General features: G+C 44.0%; 1 protein-coding gene across 4 annotated transcripts in view; it reads left to right on the forward strand.

Annotated features, from left to right (window-relative positions):
- Window positions 1-7,509: 7,509 nt before the first annotated feature.
- enpep (glutamyl aminopeptidase) overlaps window positions 7,510-19,274 on the forward strand; it is a 38,761-nt gene continuing 26,996 nt past the window's right edge. For 3 of the 4 annotated variants that reach the window (XR_009791515.1, XR_009791516.1, XM_061795319.1), the window contains exons 1-11: window positions 7,510-8,307; window positions 9,624-9,765; window positions 12,004-12,138; window positions 12,239-12,359; window positions 12,499-12,653; window positions 13,905-14,018; window positions 14,095-14,229; window positions 14,322-14,387; window positions 14,494-14,559; window positions 14,648-14,808; window positions 15,615-15,697. Coding sequence is in view for 2 of the 4 variants with exons in the window: in XM_061795319.1 (XP_061651303.1) it covers window positions 7,661-8,307; window positions 9,624-9,765; window positions 12,004-12,138; window positions 12,239-12,359; window positions 12,499-12,653; window positions 13,905-14,018; window positions 14,095-14,229; window positions 14,322-14,387; window positions 14,494-14,559; window positions 14,648-14,808; window positions 15,615-15,697 (1,825 nt within the window). In the remaining 2 variants the exon portion in view is untranslated. The remainder of the gene's footprint in view (window positions 8,308-9,623; window positions 9,766-12,003; window positions 12,139-12,238; window positions 12,360-12,498; window positions 12,654-13,904; window positions 14,019-14,094; window positions 14,230-14,321; window positions 14,388-14,493; window positions 14,560-14,647; window positions 14,809-15,614; window positions 15,698-19,274) is intronic. The other variant, XM_061795320.1, reaches the window with a different exon arrangement.

Below are 19,274 nucleotides of genomic sequence, written 5' to 3' on the forward strand. Positions count from 1 at the left end.
CAAGCGCAGGGTAAACGTCTCTCGAAGCAGGATGAGCAGCTTGCTGCACTCCACCTTCATCTCGAGGGACCGTCAAAGCATCACAGACAATATGATGAGTCAGGTGGCCTCACAGTTTGAAGTTCTTATGAAAATGATTCAGAAGAAGGAAACAGTTGGCACAACACCCGATACCGCCACGGTACCAAAGTTTCCATGTGAAGCAGTTACCATGCAGCCACCTGCCACAGCCGCTGCTGTCTGCTCACAGCTCTCTCAACCGGAGAGGTTCTCTGGGGTTTCTGGGAATATTAAGCCGTTCATCACTCAGTGCGAATTCCACTTTGAGCTGCAGGCAGCTGCTTTCGCCACCGAGTGGGCAAAGATCGCTTTTGTCATTTCCCACCTGACTGGTCGTGCGGAGGCGTGGACTACTGCTGAATGGAGCCGCAATTCCACTGCATGTCATTCTTGGGCTTCTTTCATAAAGACGATGTAGTAAATTTTCCAGTATTCCACACCAGATCGTGAGGCAGCTCGATCTGGTGTGGAATTACGCGATTGAGTTTCGCATTCAAGCAGCTGAGAGTCAGTGGAATAACAGGGCACTACTCGATGCATTTTTTCAAGGACTATTCCCCTCCGTCAAGGATCATTTGCTCCACTAAACACTCTCATCACTCTCGCCGTAAAAATCGACAAAAGGCTTTTTGATCATGAGCTGGACGGAGTTCGGCGGAGGGCTGCGTCACCACGCACTTGGAGGACGTGCCTCGGTGACCTGCCAAACCAAGGCAGATCCCCTGTTTTTGGTCTCAATCCACTGGCTTGCGTCCCCACGGAAGAACCCATGCAACTGGGCAGGTTCCAGCTCTCCCCTGAGGAACGTCAACGCCGGCTGAGGGAAAGGCGGTGATTCTACTGCGGGCAGTTGGGTCATTCCGTGAGCAACTGTCACGTCAAGGTTGTCGGTGCCAGAAGCAAGGGTACGGGAGAGGTGATTCTGAATTTCATTAAGGAAGACCTTGCCCGGGTTCTTCCTAAAGTGACACTATGCTCTCCTGATCAAGAAATTCATACACCTGTATTAATTGACTCTGGTTCTGACGCAAACTTACTCAACTCTCTCCTCGTTAGACGGATGCACCTTAGAACCTTTCAAATAAAACAGCATCGCAACACCTATGCCGCAAATGGCAGTTTTATGGGCAAGATCACTCACCGCACCCAAACACTCACATTGACATTTCCTGATTCTCACTCGGAACGCATTAGTTTTCATGTTATTGACGCCATGAATCATGACCTTATTTTCGGGAACCCATGGTTGAAATTACATAACCCCCACATTGACTGGTCCTCTGGGCAGGTTATGTCATGGGGCAGCTATTGCGCCCAGAACTGTGTCAAGCCTCCATGTGATGTTCAGGGATATGTTTCAAATGAAAATCCACACACCCCATCGGGGGATCCTGACTTATTTCAAGTGCCCACCTGTTACCAGGACATTAAAGACGTTTTTTTCCAAGTCCAAGGCCAAATCCCTTCCACCCCACAGACCTTATGACTGTGCAGTTGACTTGCTGCCTGGAACCACACCTCCACGAGGGAGGTTATTCTCTCTTTCAGGGCCGGAACACAAGGCTATGAAGGAGTATGTGGATGAATCACTGGCAGCCGGGATTATTCACCCATCTTCATCCCCTGCGGGAGCCGGATTTTTCTTTGTGGACAAGAAGGAAAAGACTCTGCGACCCTGTATCGATTACCGGGGTCTCAACGACATAACTGTAAAAAACAGTTACCCTCTTCCTCTCATCTCCTCCTCCTTTGAATTCCTGGAGGGAGCCAAGGTTTTCACCACACGAGACTTAAGAAATGCATATCATCTAGTCACAAAAAGGGAGGGGGATTAATGGAAAACAGCATTCAACACACCAACGGGACATTACGAGTATTTGGTAATGCCTTTTGGGCTTACTAACGCACCAGCTGTGTTCCAGAACCTTGTCAATGATGTCCTGCGTGACATGTTGAATGTCTACTTCTTCTTTTCCTTTCGGCTTGTCCCGTTAGGGATCACCACAGCACGTCATCATTTTCCATGTAAGCCTATCTCCTGCATCCTCCTCTCGAACACCAACTGCCATCATGTCTTCCCTCATGACATCCATCAACCTTCTCTTCGGTCTTCCTCTAGCTCTCTTGCCTGGCAGCTCCAATCTCATCATCCTTCTATCAATATACTCACTATTTCTCCTCTGGACGTGTCCAAACCATCGAAGTCTGCTCTCTCTAACTTTGTCTCCAAAACATCGAACCTTGGCTGTCCCTCTGATGAGCTCATTTCTAATTGTATCCAACCTGGTCAAGGAGAGCGAACCTCAACATCTTAATTTCCGCCACCTCCAACTCTGCTTCCTGTTGTCTCTTCAGTGCCACTGTCGCTAATCCGTCCATCATGGCTGGCCTCACCACTGTTTTATAAACTTTGCCCTTCATCCTAGCAGAGACTCTTCTGTCACATAACACACCTGACACCTTCCTCCAGCCGTTCCAACCTGCTTGTACCCATTTCTTCACTTCCTGACCACACTCACCATTGCTCTGGACGGTTGACCCCAAGTATTTAAAGTCCTCCACCCTTGCTATCTCTTCTCCCTGGAGCCTCACTCTTCCCCCACCACCCCTCTCATTCATGCACATATATTCTGTCTTACTTCGACTAATCTTCATTCCTCTTCTTTCCAGTGCATGCCTCCATTTTTCTAACTGTTCCTCCAGCTGCTCCCTGCTTTCACTGCAGATCACAATGTCATCTGCAAACATCATGGTCCACAGGGATTCCAGTCTAACCTCATCTGTCAGCCTATCCATCACCACTGCAAAAAGGAAGGGGCTCAGGCCTGATCCCTGATGCAGTCCCACATCCACCTTAAATTCGTCTGTCACACCTACAGCACACCTCACCGCTGTTCTGCTGCCCTCATAAATGTCCTGTATTATTCTAACATACTTCTCTGCCACTCCAGACTTCCGCATGCAGTACCACAGTTCCTCTCTGGGTACTCTGTCATAGGCTTTCTCTAGATCTACAAAGACACAATGTAGCTCCTTCTGACCTTCTCTGTACCTTTCCATTAACATCCTCAAGGCAAATAATGCATCTGTGGTACTCTTTCTAGGCATGAAACGATACTGTTGCTCGCAAATACTCACTTCTGTCCTGAGTCTAGCCTCCACTACTCCTCTTTCCCATAACTTCATTGTGTGGCTCATCAACTTTATTCCTCTATAGTTCCCACAACTCTGCACATCACGTTTGTTCTTAAAAATGGGCACCAGTACACTTTTCCTCCATTCCTCAGGCATCTTCTCACGCACTAGAATTCTATTGAACAAGCTGGTCAAAAACTTCACAGCCCCCTCTCCTAGATGCTTCCATACCTCCATAGGAATGTCATCAGGACCAACTGCCTTTCCATTTTTCATCCTCTTTAATGCCTTTCTAACTTCCCCCTTACTAATTATTGCCACTTCCTGGTCCACCACACTCGCCTCTTCTACTCTCCCTTCTCTCTCATTTTCTTCATTCATCAACTCCTCGAAGTATTCTTTCCATCTAGCTCGCATACTCAACACATTTACATCTCTATCCTTAATCACCCTAACCTGCTCGCTTTCCACCTCTTCTTCTTCTTTGACTTGTTTGCACTGACTTGTGCCCCCCATAGGGCTGCATTACATGTTGAATGTGTACATTTTTGTATATTTGGACGATATTTTGATATTCTGCCCGGATGAGGAGACTCACATCATTCATATCCGCTCTGTGTTGCAGCAGTTACTGCAGAATGAACTATATGTCAAGGGTTCGTGCTGGCTCCAGGTGAAATAAAAATGGACCCTTGCAAAGTTGATGCCGTGACTAATTGTCACACTCCCACGTCATCCAAGGACGTACAAAGGTTCTTAGGGTTCGCTAATTTCTACAGAAAGTTCATTAGAAATTTCAGTTCTATAGCCTCGCCTTTGCATGATCTTACCTCGCCACACAGACCTTTCGGATGGAACCCGCTTTGTCAGTCAGCTTTTCAGAAACATAAATCGGGCTTTACCTCCGCTCCCATCTTCACTTTGCCAGATCTTAAACAGCAGTTTGTGGTAGAAGTTGATGCGTCTGATGCCGGTATAGGAGCAGTGCTCTGCCAGAAATGTCTCAAGGATGGAAAGTTACATCCTTGTGCTTGAAAATTCAGACCTTCCACGTCTCGTTGCTTAAGCCTGTCTCCACCTGCACCCTGGAGGAGGAACGGTCGTGGATTTACTGGAAACTAATACTCGATCATACACTTTTGGATGACTTCTACGCGGCTCAACCGGGGAAGCTTGGCAGGACGCCTGGAGGCGTCCGTTGAGAGGGGGTACTGTCATATACTGCCTGCAGTTACTTTCAGTGGTACCACGGCCCTTTTACCTCCCGTAAGTCACCCTATTCCTCATTCCTTTTTGACTCCTGTGTCTCCTTGTTCCAGTGTGTTTTACCCCCGTGTTCCTGATCCACGTTATTCCTGCCACCAAGCCAGCCGCCTCACCACTGCCTGCCAACTGTCCACACCGCCGCCTGCCAACCCCCCTAGGACCACCGCCATTACCTTTCATCAATAAACTATTCATCCTTTCACATCTGCCTCCGACTGCTCTTGGATCCAACCACTCACTTGTCGTGTCACCAAAATTTACTTCAAATAAACCACAACAAAACTGAGATAATTGGTTTTGGCAATAAAGAAAAAAGGATTGCTGTTAGTAAATACCTGGAGTCACTCTCTTGAAAAACCAAAGACCAAGTCCGAAACCTTGGTGCGCTGATAGATTCCGACCTGACTTTCGACAGTCATATCAAATCAATTACTAAAACTGCCTTCTACCATCTGAAGACCATATCCAAAGTGAAGGCTTGCATGGGTCAAGCAGACCAGGAAAAGCTCATCCGTGCTTTTATCAGAAGTAGACTTGACTATTGTAATGGTCTTCTGACCGGACTCCCCCAAAAGAGCATTAAACAGCTGCAGTTCATTCAGGATGCTGCACCTCGGGTTCTGACCAGAACAAAGAGGTCAGAGCAAATTACTCCAATTCTAAAGTCTTTATACTGGCTTCCAGTCAGCTTTAGAATATATTTTAAAGTTCTGCTACTGGTCACAGCACTAAATTGTTTAGGTCCTGAATACATGAAAGCAATGCTAATGGAATATAAACCCAACTAGGGCTCTGAGATCGACAGACTCAGATCAACTTGTGGAGCACAGAGTCCAAAGCAAACATGGTGAAGCAGCATTTAGCTATTATGCTGCCAACAGAAGTACGTCAGCCCCAAGTGTGAATGTTTTTAAGTCCAGGTTAAAAACAAATATTTTTCTCATGCTTTTTAGAGCATTTCCACTTTTAAATGCTATTTTTTTGTACTGTACGCTGTTTTAATTGTACTTTTATTTTTTTTCTGAGTTTTAAATGTTTATGAGCTGTTTCTTTCTTTGTTTTTAAATGCTTTTCATCATGTAAAGCACATTTAAAGACCTTGTCTATGAAATGCGCTACATATGGCTTTGTAGTAAAAGAGTGCGGGTACTAGCCTGGCCTGCCTGCAGTCCAGACCTGTCTGGCGCATTATGAAACGTAAAATACGACAACGGAGACCCTGGACTGTTGAACAGCTGAAGCTGTACATCAAGCAAGAATGGGAAAGAATTCCACCTACAAAGCTTCAACAATTAGTGTCCTCAGTTCCCAAACGTTTATTGAATGTTGTTAAAAGAAAAGGTGATGTAACACAGTGGTAAACATGACCCTGTCGCAGCTTTTTTTGGAACGTGTTGCAGCCATAAAATTTTAAGTTAATGATTATTTGCTAAAAACAATAAAGATTATCAGTTTGAACATTAAATATCTTGTCTTTGTAGTGTATTCAATTAAACATAGGTCAAACATGATTTTCAAATAATTGTATTGTTTTTATTTATGTTTAACACAATGTCCCAACTTCATTGGAATTGGGGTTGTACTTCCTTGCACTCTAGGCACTAGTTTACTCTGTAAACAAATGCAGTGCAGCTCAGCCTCTGGCTGGTGGATGTCATGGCTAGCAATATGCTTTTGGCGGTACACCAAACTCATCCATCCATCCATTTTCTGAGCCGCTTATCCTCACTAGGGTCGCGGGCATGCTGGAGCCTATCCCAGCTATCATCGGGCAGGAGGCGGGTTACACCCTAAACTGGTTGCCAGCCAATCGCAGGGCACATACAAACAAACAACATTCGCACTCACATTCACACCTACGGGCAATTTAGAGTCCCCAATTAATGCATGTTTTTGGGATGTGGGAGGAAACCGGAGTGCCCGGAGAAAACCCACGCAGGCACGGGGAGAACATGCAAACTCCACACAGGCGGGACCGGGGATTGAACCCCGCTCCTCAGAACTGTGAGGCTGACGCTCTAACCAGTCGTCCACCGTGCCGCCACAGCAAACTCATTTGAAACAAAATTTAAATACAGAATATGCTGCTACATGTGTTATCAGAGGCTATTTTTAGACAAAAAATCTTTATTGTTCTTAACTTCTCTAAAAGTCATTAATGACTTTGCAACAATAGGAAAATGCGGGTCCCAGGGCGGCAACGATTGAGAACCACTAAAGAACTGCAGGCCTTCCTTGCCTTAGTTAAGTTCAGTGTTCATTACGCAACAATAAGGAAGAGACTGGGCAAAAATTGCATCCATGGCAGAATTCCAAGGTGAAAAAAACACTGCTCACCGAAAACAACGTCTCATCTTACTTTTGCAAGAAAAAGAAAACAAAACATCTGAATGATTCCCGAGAATTTTGGGAGAATATTCTATGGAATGTGGAGATGGTGTGTGTCTCGTTACATCTGATAAATGTAACAAAGCATTTCAGAAAAAAAAGAACATCATACCCACAGTCAAACATGTTGGTGGTTGTGTGATGGTCTGGGGCTGTGTTGTTACTTCAGGACCTGGACAACTTGCTGTAATTGATGGAAAAATGAATTCTGCTCTTTATCATAAAATCCTGAAGGAGAATGTTCGGCCAACAGTCACCTCAAGTTGAAGCGCACTAGGGTTCCACAGCAGGACAATGATCCAAAACACACCAGAAAGTCATTTTCTGAATGGCTTAAAAAAATGAAGGTCTTGGAGTAGCCTCGTCAAAGTCTGGACTTGAATCCAATTGAAATGCTTTAGCATGACCTTAAAAACCTCATTTAAAATTATTATTCCTTCCCATCATTGACCATTATGTAAAGCATTTTGCAACTGTAATAATACATCAGTATGTATGTAGTTAAGTTTATGTTTTAAGGGCTCAACATTCTTTCAGCAAGGCCACACACATAGACCTGAAGTTCATCTTTTTATTGACTGGCAGATTACTGATTTACACAAGGAGGCGTGCTCACTGCTCCGAGGAGAGTGTCTTGCCACTGTGAGATTCTTTCCCCCTCAGTTTCCTTTTCTCAACCCCTCAGCACCACAGAGGCCAGCCTAAGATCAATTTACACATTATACATCTATTCTGAGAGCCACAGTCTTCAGCTACAACTGCAGATTGGTACCTGGACAAATTCCATTATTTTTAGGCATTCGAGCATTGGATGGCCATTATGGTCAACAGCATGGACTTGGAGCATGAAAAGAGGCAATACTGCATCCGTGGCAAGCATGTATTTATCATTTGTATTATAGTAGTAGTCTGCTCTTTGGCAGTGGGTCTTGGGGTGGGCCTCTCCAGGACTGATACGACCACAACAACCACACAGTCTACACCAGCCCCCACAACGGTGCCTACGCTACCCCCAATACCTGGTAGGGGGCCCTGCAAGCCTTCCACTGACAGTAGTGGTGACTGGAAGAATTTTCGTCTGCCTGACTATGTGAAACCGGTCCATTATGACTTGCTGCTGGAACCAGACCTTGTCGACGATACCTACACGGGCACTGTGGAGATCCAAGTGCAAGTCAGCAAGCCCACCCGCCATCTGTGGCTCCATATCAGAGAGACATTTGTCAGTGACAAGCCTAGGCTAAAGTTGTTGGGCCGGCAGGGAGAGCAGAAGGATGTGTCAGTAAAGAGTTGCTTTGAATATCAACCACAGGAGTATGTGGTGGTTGAGGCTACAGAGGAGCTGCCGGTCACTGGCCCTGGTGAGGTCTATCTGCTCAGGTTGGATTTCCAAGGGTGGCTTAACGGCTCCTTGGTGGGATTTTACCGAGTCGTTTACACAGAAACAGGAGTTACCAAGTAAGTGCATTAATTTCCTTCTGTTAAAACTTATTCAATAAATGTTAATTTGATCATATTTATTTTGTATTTTTTATATATTATACACCGCTGTATTCGGACATAGTATGCCAGAGAGACCCATCCTATTGTTTGCATTTTCCGTCATTAAGCTATCTTGTTTTTGTGTTTAAGCTATCGTTTTTGTGTGACTTTTATTCATAGAAATATTCAAAGTCTCTCTATTTCGTCAACCCCATCCCATATATACAGTATACACACACACACACACACGCGCACACACATACACACACACACACACGCGCGCACACACACACACACACACACACTGGTTAGCACATCTGCCTCATAGTTCTGAAGACCCCGGGTTCAAAATCTGGCCTCCCTTGTGTGGAGTTTGAATGTTCTCCCCATGCCTGCATGGGTTTTCTCTGGGTACTCCCACATCCCAAAAACATGCATAGTAGATTAATTGAAAACTCTAAATTGCTCATAGGCGTGAATGTGAATGCGAATGGTTGTCCGTTTCTATGTGGCCTGCGATTGGCTGGTGACCAGTGCAGGGTCTACGCCACCTCTCGCCCGAAGATAGTTGGGATAGGCTCCACCACGCCCGCGACCCTTGTGAGGATAAGCAGTCTGGAAAATGGATGGATGGATGGATGAATATTAGACAGTATATAGATTATAAAATGGGATGATGAAGCCAATAGTGGTGCCCATAGTAACCCCCAAGCTGGGAAGATGGCTCCAGCAGATACCATGAACAACAGCCGACATCTCCGTCCAGAAGAGCGCAATACTGGGAACAGCGAAAATCCTGCGCAGAACCCTCAAGCTCCCAGTCCTCTGGTAGAGGACCAGAGCTTGAAGGAGATATTGCCCACGTGGTAATAATTAATATATATAATTATATATATAATTTTTAGATATATGTGTCTGTGTGTGTGTGTGTGTGCGTGCATGCGTGCGCGCGTATGTGCGTGCGTGCATCTAGTCAGCCTCCTTACCAGTTTTCTTCTCATCTTTTATCAACTTTGGAGGGACATCTAGTCCTTGGTAATGTCACTGTTCTCTTGATGATAACTGTCTTCATTTGTTTCATGGAGGAAAGGATAATCAAAAGATGGAAATTAAAGCATTGCTAAGGAACTCACAGTGCATGAGTTATTGCGGAATGCAGGGTAGAAATTAGAAAAAAAGATCTTGTTTTTTACTCATGTATTCAACTGAAATAAAGGTTCAGCTATACATACTGTAAGAAGGGTTGAAGGGAAGTCACTGTTTATGGACTACACTTTCCTTTATTCTATCAGAAAGATTGCTGCGACTGATCATGAGCCAACAGATGCACGGAAATCGTTTCCCTGCTTTGATGAACCCAACAAAAAGGCTACCTATAAAATCTCGATCATTCATGACGCATCCTATGGTGCCCTGTCCAACATGCCACCTGAGGTAGGTATTGAAGTTGCAACATCTGATGATAATATCCTACATTGATAAATAATGGCGGCACAGTGAACGGTTCTGAGGACCCGGGTTCAAATCCGGCCTCCCCTGTGTGGAGTTTGCATGTGCTCCCTGTGCCTGTGTGGGTTTTCTCTGAGTACTCTGGTTTCCTCCCACATCCCAAAAACATGCATGGGAGATTAATTGAAGACTCTAAATTGCCCCTAGATGTGAATGTGAGTGCAAATGGTTGTTTGTTTATAAGTGCCCTATGATTGGCTGGCGACCACTTCGGGGTGTACCCCGCCCAGAGTCAGCTGGGATAGGATCAGCACGCCCGCGACCCTAATGAGGATAAGCGGTATGGAGAATGGATGCATGAATGGATGATAATGTCAAAATGTGTGGGAACAGAAAGTTTTAAATAACACTGTTTGCACAAAAATTGTTTTGCAAACATTGACTTTGTATGGCAGTTAAATAGCATCAAGTGTCCACACCTCAATCCAGTCCATATACTGTATTGTTTTTTCCCCCACACACTTTATTGACTCGAGTTCCTCTCTCTACACTGTGGGGAGAGATGTCAAGGTAATAGGGCTACACAACAGTGTCACACGAAGCGCATTTGGGGGTTAGGCTGGATTTACACTACAGGTCAAAGTACCAAATTCTGAATGTAATACCTATATCCCATTTCTGGGATTTATGAATTTCAAATGAAATGCATCTGCTATCACTCAACACATGAAAAAACATGAATTTTTTTTTCTCCAATTGGCATATTTTTTAGGATGTTAGGCTTGCAATGACACAGTAGATCTGCGTTTTCAGTTTACATTACAGTCACATGAGATCCTGCCCCAAGTGGAGGAGTTCAAGTATCTTGGGGTCTTGTTCACGAGTGAGGGAAGAATGGAACCGGAGATCGACAGGCGGATCGGTGCAGCGTCTGCAGTGATGCGGACTTTGTATCGATCCGTTGTGGTAAAGAAGGAGCTAAGCCGGAAGGTGAAGGTCTCAATTTATCGGTCGATCTACGTTCCTACCCTCATCTATGGTTACGAGTTGCGGGCCGTGACCAAAAGAACAAGATCCCGGATACGAGCGGCCGAAATGAGTTTCCTCCGCAGGGTGTCCGAGCTCTCCCTTAGCAATAGGGTGAGAAGCTCTGTCATCCGGGAGGATCTCAAAGTAGAGAGGAGCCGGATGAGGTGGTTGGGGCATCTGATTCGGATGCCTCCCGGACGCCTCCCTGGTGAGGTGTTCCGGGCACGTCCCACCGGGAGGAGACCCCGGGGACGACCCAGGACACGCTGGAGAGACTATATCCTTCGGCTGGCCTGGGAACGCCTCGGGATCACCCCGGAAGAGATGGATGAAGTGGCTGGGGAGAGGGAAGTCTGGGCGTCCCTGCTAAAGCTACTGCCCCCGCGACCCGACCTCAGGTAAGCGGTAGAAAATGGATGGATGGATGGATTACAGTTACATCTGAAGATGTAATTTATAGCCACATTTGAAAGAGATCTGTTTCTGATATCCAATTTCGTGTTTATTTGTCTTTACGCTGACATGACCCATCTCAAAATTGTGCCACTTGAGCCATGATGTGTGAAGTCACCCTTCAAAGTCAATCCACCATCCATTTTCAAAACCGCTTATCCTGGTTAGGGTCGCGGGACGGTGGAGCCCATCCCAGCTGACATCGGGCGAAAGCCGGACTTCACCCTGAACTGGTCGCCAGTCAGTCACTGGGCACACATAGACACAGACAACCATTCGCACTCACATTCACACCGTCACTGAGTGGGAACTGAACCCATGCTGCCCGCACTAAAGTCAGGCAAGTGTACCACTACACCATCAGTGCCTTCAAAGTCCTGTAGTTTATATTTTTAATCTTTTTTTTTCTTATTATTTATGGAACATTGGTACAACTTTTACCTTTGAATTGCTTGTATGTACTGCTACAATTACACTGTGCAGTTGCTAATAGTAAGAAAAAGAGGAACGAGAAGAGGAAATTCAAGATTCAATAGCATAACTCCATTGCTAAATTATGTCACAATCCTACGGGGGGTAAAAAAACAAAAAAACAAACAAGAATGACAAGGGTGAACACTGTGAATAATAACACAGAGGAACTAATTTTTTCCCTCCTCTCATTTGTGGGGATGGGGTATGTACCCAGTTTTGCAGACTGAATTACATTAGCCTCATTACGCGTTTCCACTGTCTGTTCAGAGTGCCCCCGAACTTCTGTCTGGCAATAAAATGAGGACCTCATTCCAGAAGTCCATTCCAATGAGTACCTATTTGGTATGTTTTGCTGTGCACCAGTTCGATCATGTGGAAAGACTATCTGCCCGAGGAATTCCTGTGAGTTTACCACCACTGCTTCCTACTTTTGTTACCACTTCAGTATTTAGTGATTTCACAATAACCGGGCACAAAATATGTATTTTCTTTGTCTTTCTAGTTGAGAATCTACACCCAGCCAAGTCAGATAGAAACTGCAACATATGCAGCAAACACAACCAAAATAATTTTTGATTACTTTGAGGAATATTTCAATATGAACTACTCCATCCCAAAACTCGGTAACATTTCATTAGTCTTCATTTATCACCATATTTAGTCACAAATCTTATGAAAAGTGAATAAATAAATTGTGCAATATTTATAGGAGTATGTATGTGTGTGTTTGTGTGCATGCGTGCATGTCTGTGTTTTACCTAGACAAGATAGCCATCCCTGACTTTGGCACAGGTGCAATGGAAAACTGGGGACTCATCACCTACAGAGAGACCAACTTGCTGTATGACGAGAAACAATCATCGTCCTACAATAAGCAAAGGGTTGCCAGTGTTATTGCCCATGAACTGGTTCACCAGGTAATGGTTCTCAATGACATTTTCCAACAGCAGGAAATTTTAATAAGGAAAAAATATATACAATAAATACATAAGCAAGGAAATCTTTTGTTTTAATTATGTGGGTTATGTTACTGTATATTTGAGCCCTCTATTTAAGATGCTTCACCACAAATGAATGGAAGTGTTTTGAACTGGCGAGTTTAGTATCTTTTGGCAATGTTGTGACTCCTCATATCATTGTCACACAAGAATGCACAGATTTGTTACAGACAATTGTAGTAAAGCTCTTTTTTCATCATTGGATCTTTGAATATTTGTTTCACAGATACTGTAACATCTACTTTAAGGTTGAAGATAGGAAGCATGGAAGCAGTCAGTTAAGTTTTATGAAGCGTTCAAAGTTACGGGAAGAAGGCATCAGTGGATGATTTGTAATCAAACATACAAATGATCGTCTTTTACGACACAACCCTCGAAAAGGCAATAAACAATAAACCTTTACCCTGTACAGTACACTGTTGTAAAATTGTTTGTCCGAAGGCTGATGCCTGTCAGATGTTCATGCACAAGCTTTTATTATCTGATTGTTAGTAATTCCACCGATTACATACTGTGTCATCAACTACAGTGGTCCAAACGTATTTGGACAGTGATGTTTTTTTATGATTTTGTCTTTATACACTATAACAATGGATTTGAAGTAAAAATTGGATTTAAGTGTTCAACTGACGGGTTGACGTTACAAGATATAAAAAAAATATCGCAAAATCTTTTTCCAGTAAAAGCTTGAAATCTTGGAAGAGTTTCAACACTGGAGATACGTTACCAAACCTCAGCATTCAGTTGCTGCTTGCTCATGGGTTTGCTGCCTTTACTCTTGCCTAGTGGAAAGTAAGATAAAAGCATGTTCCAATGGATTGAGATCAAATGATGCCAACATTGACACTAACATTTTTTTTTTTTTTAAAAAGGTCAGCTATCAATCATGGGAGCATAATGTCTCACACATGGGGCGGAAAGTGTTATGTTATGCATAAAATGGATGAAATTCTTTAAAGCTAATGTCATATGTTTGTGAAACCTTATATTCAATCAGATTTTGATTGTTTTACTTCAACTTCATTGTGGTGATGTAAAGTAGCTACATCATGAAAAAAACACTTTCCAAGTGCTTGTGGATCAAATATAATATTTAAATCAAACTTGTGCCTGCTTGATGATCAATAAAATAATTGTATTTTACTAAAGTTAGGAGGAACTTTTTTGCAGTGGTTTGGAAATATCGTGACGATGGATTGGTGGGATGATCTCTGGCTCAATGAAGGCTTTGCAAGCTTCTTTGAGTACATTGGTGTGGAGAAAGCAGAGCCTAGCTGGGGCATGGTAGTTTTGCACAGAAAAATAGGCCACTTTAAGTGTCTCAAAATGCTGATTTCAGTCTCCTTCATTTGGTTTGCAGCGGGACATAATGATAATCAGTGATGTACTTCCTGTTATGGTTGATGACGCACTCCTCTCGTCCCACCCAATTATTGTGAATGTGGCATCCCCCGCAGAAATCACTTCTGTGTTCGATGCCATATCATACAGCAAGGTTTGGCCATGGCAAAATGTGTCCTTGTATCACTGGAAATTAATTAAAGACTTATAAATCCAGTTTTTATTTATTTTTATTTTTTTGTGCAGGGAGCATCAATTCTCAGGATGCTTGAGGACTGGATGGGTAAAGACGTGTTCAGAGATGGCTGTCAGGTAAGTAGCCCTTTGTCTGCAAAATTCTCAAATTAAATTTGAATAACATTGAATGTTCCCCAATGTTTAATCGGACTCATTAAAGACTTCTTCCTTGTTTTTGCAGAAATATTTAAAAGACTACTACTTCAAGAATGCTAAAACCAACAACTTTTGGGCATCTCTAGAAAATGTGCGTTTGGTCTATGTCTGTCGCTTGATTAAGATTATATTGTCTGTATGTTCTGATCATTAAGTAATACACATTTTCCTCTGGATAGGTTAGCGGGTTTCCGATTGGAGAGGTAATGGACACATGGACCAAGCAGATGGGTTATCCAGTGGTAGAGTTGACTGTCACAGAGACAAATGCCATATTGAACCAAAATCGTTTTCTCCTGGATCCTAATGCTGATGCCAACCAACCTCCTTCACTATTCGGGTAAGAAATACAGAAAGACACTTTGAATTCGTAAACATTTCCACAGTATAGATTTATACATAGGAAGAAAGCCAAATTCGACTTTGACAAAAAAATAAAAATACATCTCAAATATAAAGAGAGAAAGTGAGCGAACAAGAGAAAGAGAGTCAAAATCCATGAGCATGCACGCAGGGCCAGATTTGACTGGGAATGCCCACATTTTAGGATTGCGTATACCCGCCATAAGCATTTGTAAATGACAGATTTGAGTGGACGGGGGAATGCGCTGCATGCCTTTTCTGACTTAAGCACATGCGAGATATGGCCCATACTGTAATAACTGCTCTTTAAAAGTGTTTAGTCCTGGTGTTCATTTACGTGTGACTGCTGACACATACAACAAGATTAATTCCAAGGTTTATAGACTGATGCTCTATGCCAAAAGTTCAGCCAAATGCTACAAAACTGATGCTTCTTACTGCAATAAATAAGGACTCGAAACAGACTATGGAAACAACTGAAGAACCTTTAAAGAAAAATGGTTATTGAAGGCATGGCGAGGAATAGCCAGGGAAACCTGAATTATATCTTTGGCCTGCAGCCTTCAAGCACTTGTAACATCAAATGGTTTTCATCCAAGGATTAAAAAATATAGTTTAATTTACTTAATTATCTCCTATATCAAAATACCTCTCAGTCCTGAAAAATTTAATTATTCTACATAAAATGTCACTAAATCTGAATGGTAAATCCATTTGAAGATTGAGGAAGAATCAGTGGTATTACAGTCTTACATGAGTTCATGTTGTGTATTTTTTACACAGTTACAAGTGGACTATCCCAATCAAGTCACACTCTGTGAAGAGCAATAAGAACATGTCAGTCCTGTTTGACAAGAGCAGCACAGGTAGGATGCTCTGCTTCATTCATCATATCTATGTGTGGGAACAAGGATTGTAGTTTACACCCTGCATTTAGCGTATGTGCAATTGAAGGGCTGATACAGACAGATGGGGACAGACAGCCACCTGGAATTACAATAGTCTTGTTGTAACCACCCTCTCATTGTGTTGCCCAGCCTCAACTTCAATTGAGGTACCAATGTCCCCTCCTGGGGGCAGACCACCCGGTGTTCCTGGACACAGATAACATTTGGCCTGGTCCTATAATTGTTGTTGCCTTTAGCTCTGAATTCCAGGTACATATACTCTGTTATAACTGGGAATGTGGCTTTCTAGCAGATGGCTAAAGGTTTTGTGCTAATACTGACTGGTATTTGGAACTGTTCATAATTCTCTCTACCTTGTCCAAGACCCCAATTCCAGCTGAAGAATTACAGCCCGAAAGCATGATGATGCCACCATCATGCTTCACTGTTGGTATGGTGTTCGATTGGTGATGTGCAGTGTTGTGTTTGCGCTGAACATTCCTTTTGGAATTATGGCCAAAAATTCAATCTTGGTTTCATCCTACCATGACAAAATCTCCTAAACAATGTTTTCTGGTCTGATGAAACCAAGGTTGAACTTTTTTGTAGTGATGTTTGTGTCATGAACGGAACAGAGGATAGGACAGGAGGTGAAGATGCTCTCAGGAGCAGGTGTGTACGAGACAGGGGGAAGACAACAACCGGAACACACACCTATGACAGTTTGACACTCCAATTAAGATTGTCATTTGAAACATAGCCCTGAACATCACATGGAGGCTTGAAACAGTTCTGGGCACAATTGCTGCCCCATGACATAACCTGCCCAGAGGACCAGTCAATGTGGGGCTTATGTAATTTCAACCATGGGTTCCCGAAAATAAGGTCATGATTCATGGCGTCAAAAACATGAAAACTAATGCGTTCCGAGTGAGAATCAGGAAATGTCAATGTGAGTGTTTGGGTGCGGTGAGTGATCTTGGCCATAAAACTGCCATCTGCAGCATAGGTGTTGCGGTGGCGTTTTATTTGAAAGGTTCTAAGGTGCATCCGTCTAACGAGGAGAGAGTTGAGTAAGTTTGCGTCAGAACCAGAGTCAATTAATACAGGTGTATGAATTTCTTGATCAGGAGAGCGTAGTGTCACTTTAGGAAGAACCCGGGTAGGGTCTTCCTTAATAAAATTTAGACTCACCGCTCTCGTACCCTTTCTACCGGTACCGGCAACTTTGATGTGACAGTTTCTCATGGAATGACCCAACTGCCCGCAGTAGAAGCACCGCCCTTCCCTCAGCCGACGTTGACGTCCTCAGGGGAGAGACGGAACCTGCCCAGTTGCATGGGTTCATCCGTGGTGACACTAGCCAGTGGATTGAGACCGGAAACAGGGGATCTGACTTGGTTTGACTGGGCACCGAGGCTCGTCCTCCAAGTACGCAGCCCTCCACCGAACTCCGTCCAGCTCGCGATCCAAAAGTCTTTTGTCGATTTTTACGCCGAGAGCGATGAGAGTCGGCAGGTCTAGCGGGACCAAATGATCTTTGACGGCAGGGGATAGCCCTTGAAAAAATGCATCGAGTAGTGCCCTATTATTCCACTGACTCTCAGCTGCTAGAATGTGAAACTCTATCGCGTAATCTGAAACCCTGCGCTTGCCTTGGTGTAAGGTGACAAGGGAGCGAGCTGCCTCACGATCTGGTGTGGAAAACTGAAAAATTTGCTCCATAGTCTCGACAAAGAAAGCCCACGAATGACAGGCGGCGGAATTGCGGCTCCATTCAGTAGTAGCCCACGCCTCCGCACGACCAGTCAGGTGGGAAATGACAAAAGTGCTTTTTGCCCGCTCGGTGGGGAAGGCAGTTGCCTGCAGCTCAAAGTGGAGTTCGCACTGACTGATGAACGGCTTAATATTCCCAAAATCTTTAGAGAACCTCTCCGGTCGATAGAGCTGTGGGCAGACAGCAGCGGAGGTGGCAGGTGGCTGCATGGTAACTGCTTCACATGAAAACGTTGGTACTGTGGCGGTATCGGGTGTTGTGCCAACTGGGTCCTTCTTCTGAATCATTTTCATCAGAACTTCAAACTGTGAGGCCACCTGTCCCATCATAGTGTCCTGATGCTCTGACAGTCCCTCCAGATGAAGGTGAAGGGGAGCAAGCTGCTCATCCTGCCACGAGAGGCGTTGACCCTGCGCTTGAAGGGCTTTCCGCACCGGGTCTGAGTCTGCTGGGTCCATGTTATGGCCAGTTCGTTCTGTCATGAATGGAACAGAGAATATGACCCAAAAATGCACGACTCCACTACAAATGGACAGTTTCAACAAGAGAGGTTTAATATACGGGCAGAGGTCGGTACACAGGCAGGCAATCCAAAAAAGGCAACAGTATCCAAAACCGTGAGGCAAAAAGGCGAGGTCGATAATCGGAATAGGGTCTGGTCTTACTGTGAGTCTGTGACGTGGAAACAAGGAATGCTGGAATGCGACGACAAGGTACAACGAACTGGCGACTAGAAAGAATCAGACACGAGGTTAAATGCAAAGGGTAATTAGGGTGAACGAGGCACAGGTGATGAAGATGCTCTCAGGAGCAGGTGTGTACGAGACAGGGGGAAGACAACAACCGGAACACACACACATGACAGTTTGACACTCCAATTAAGGTTGAGAAATCAAATCTACACAGTGGAGGAGGCTTACAACACCACCTAGTTCACAAATCACAAACAAACAACAGAGTCACTTTTGGCCGTCAGGTGTCTCCATCGCCACTGTTAAAACTGAATGGAATATTAATAATGGTGATTCCACTCAAACGACTGCTGCTGACGGGCAGAGGCCTCTCTTCAATGTATCTGACCGACTCTCGTTTTGCATCCTAAAACAGTGATACGATTTGTGGTTGGGGCGTGCCTCTAAGTAATTGGTGTTCCACACTGTTGGATTTATCTTACCCAACATTATAAAAAATAGACACAAAAGGAATGAAGACGCTGGTTTCTTTTTCTCATGAGGAGGGCGTATGGGAGATTGTTCAGATTACAGCCTCTCATCACGCTCTAAACAATCTCTCCCGTCGCTCCTGTATTTATTTGAAATAGGGAGGTTTTACAAGACATAACGTACTAAGCTACAAGACACAACACACTCAGGGTAGGGTTTCAAGGTGAAGACATGGGACCAACACCTGCCACGTCCCGGCCACGTCCTTGGTCAAGGCGCCCTTCTCTCTGATGATTCCTGCTGAGTCATCTTCTTGAAGGCGAGACATCTTCCTTTCTCAAAATCGTCCATAATACTAATGCAAGCTAAGCAAATAAATGATCACTTCTACAATATATTTAACATTTCCCTCCTGTTTATCATGTATTTGCACAAATTCTCATATCATTTTACAGTCACTTCATTTAAATTTTTTAACTGTAGAATCATTTTTATGAAACAAATACATTTACACTCATAGTAAACTTGTCATACATGAATGTTGTAGTTTAAACATCGTAATCACCTGGATCAGGAAACAAATCAGGTAAAACAACATCATCATCATCGTCATCAT

Source organism: Phyllopteryx taeniolatus, chromosome 13 (genome assembly GCF_024500385.1).
Source record: "Phyllopteryx taeniolatus isolate TA_2022b chromosome 13, UOR_Ptae_1.2, whole genome shotgun sequence".
NCBI lineage: Eukaryota > Metazoa > Chordata > Actinopteri > Syngnathiformes > Syngnathidae > Phyllopteryx > Phyllopteryx taeniolatus.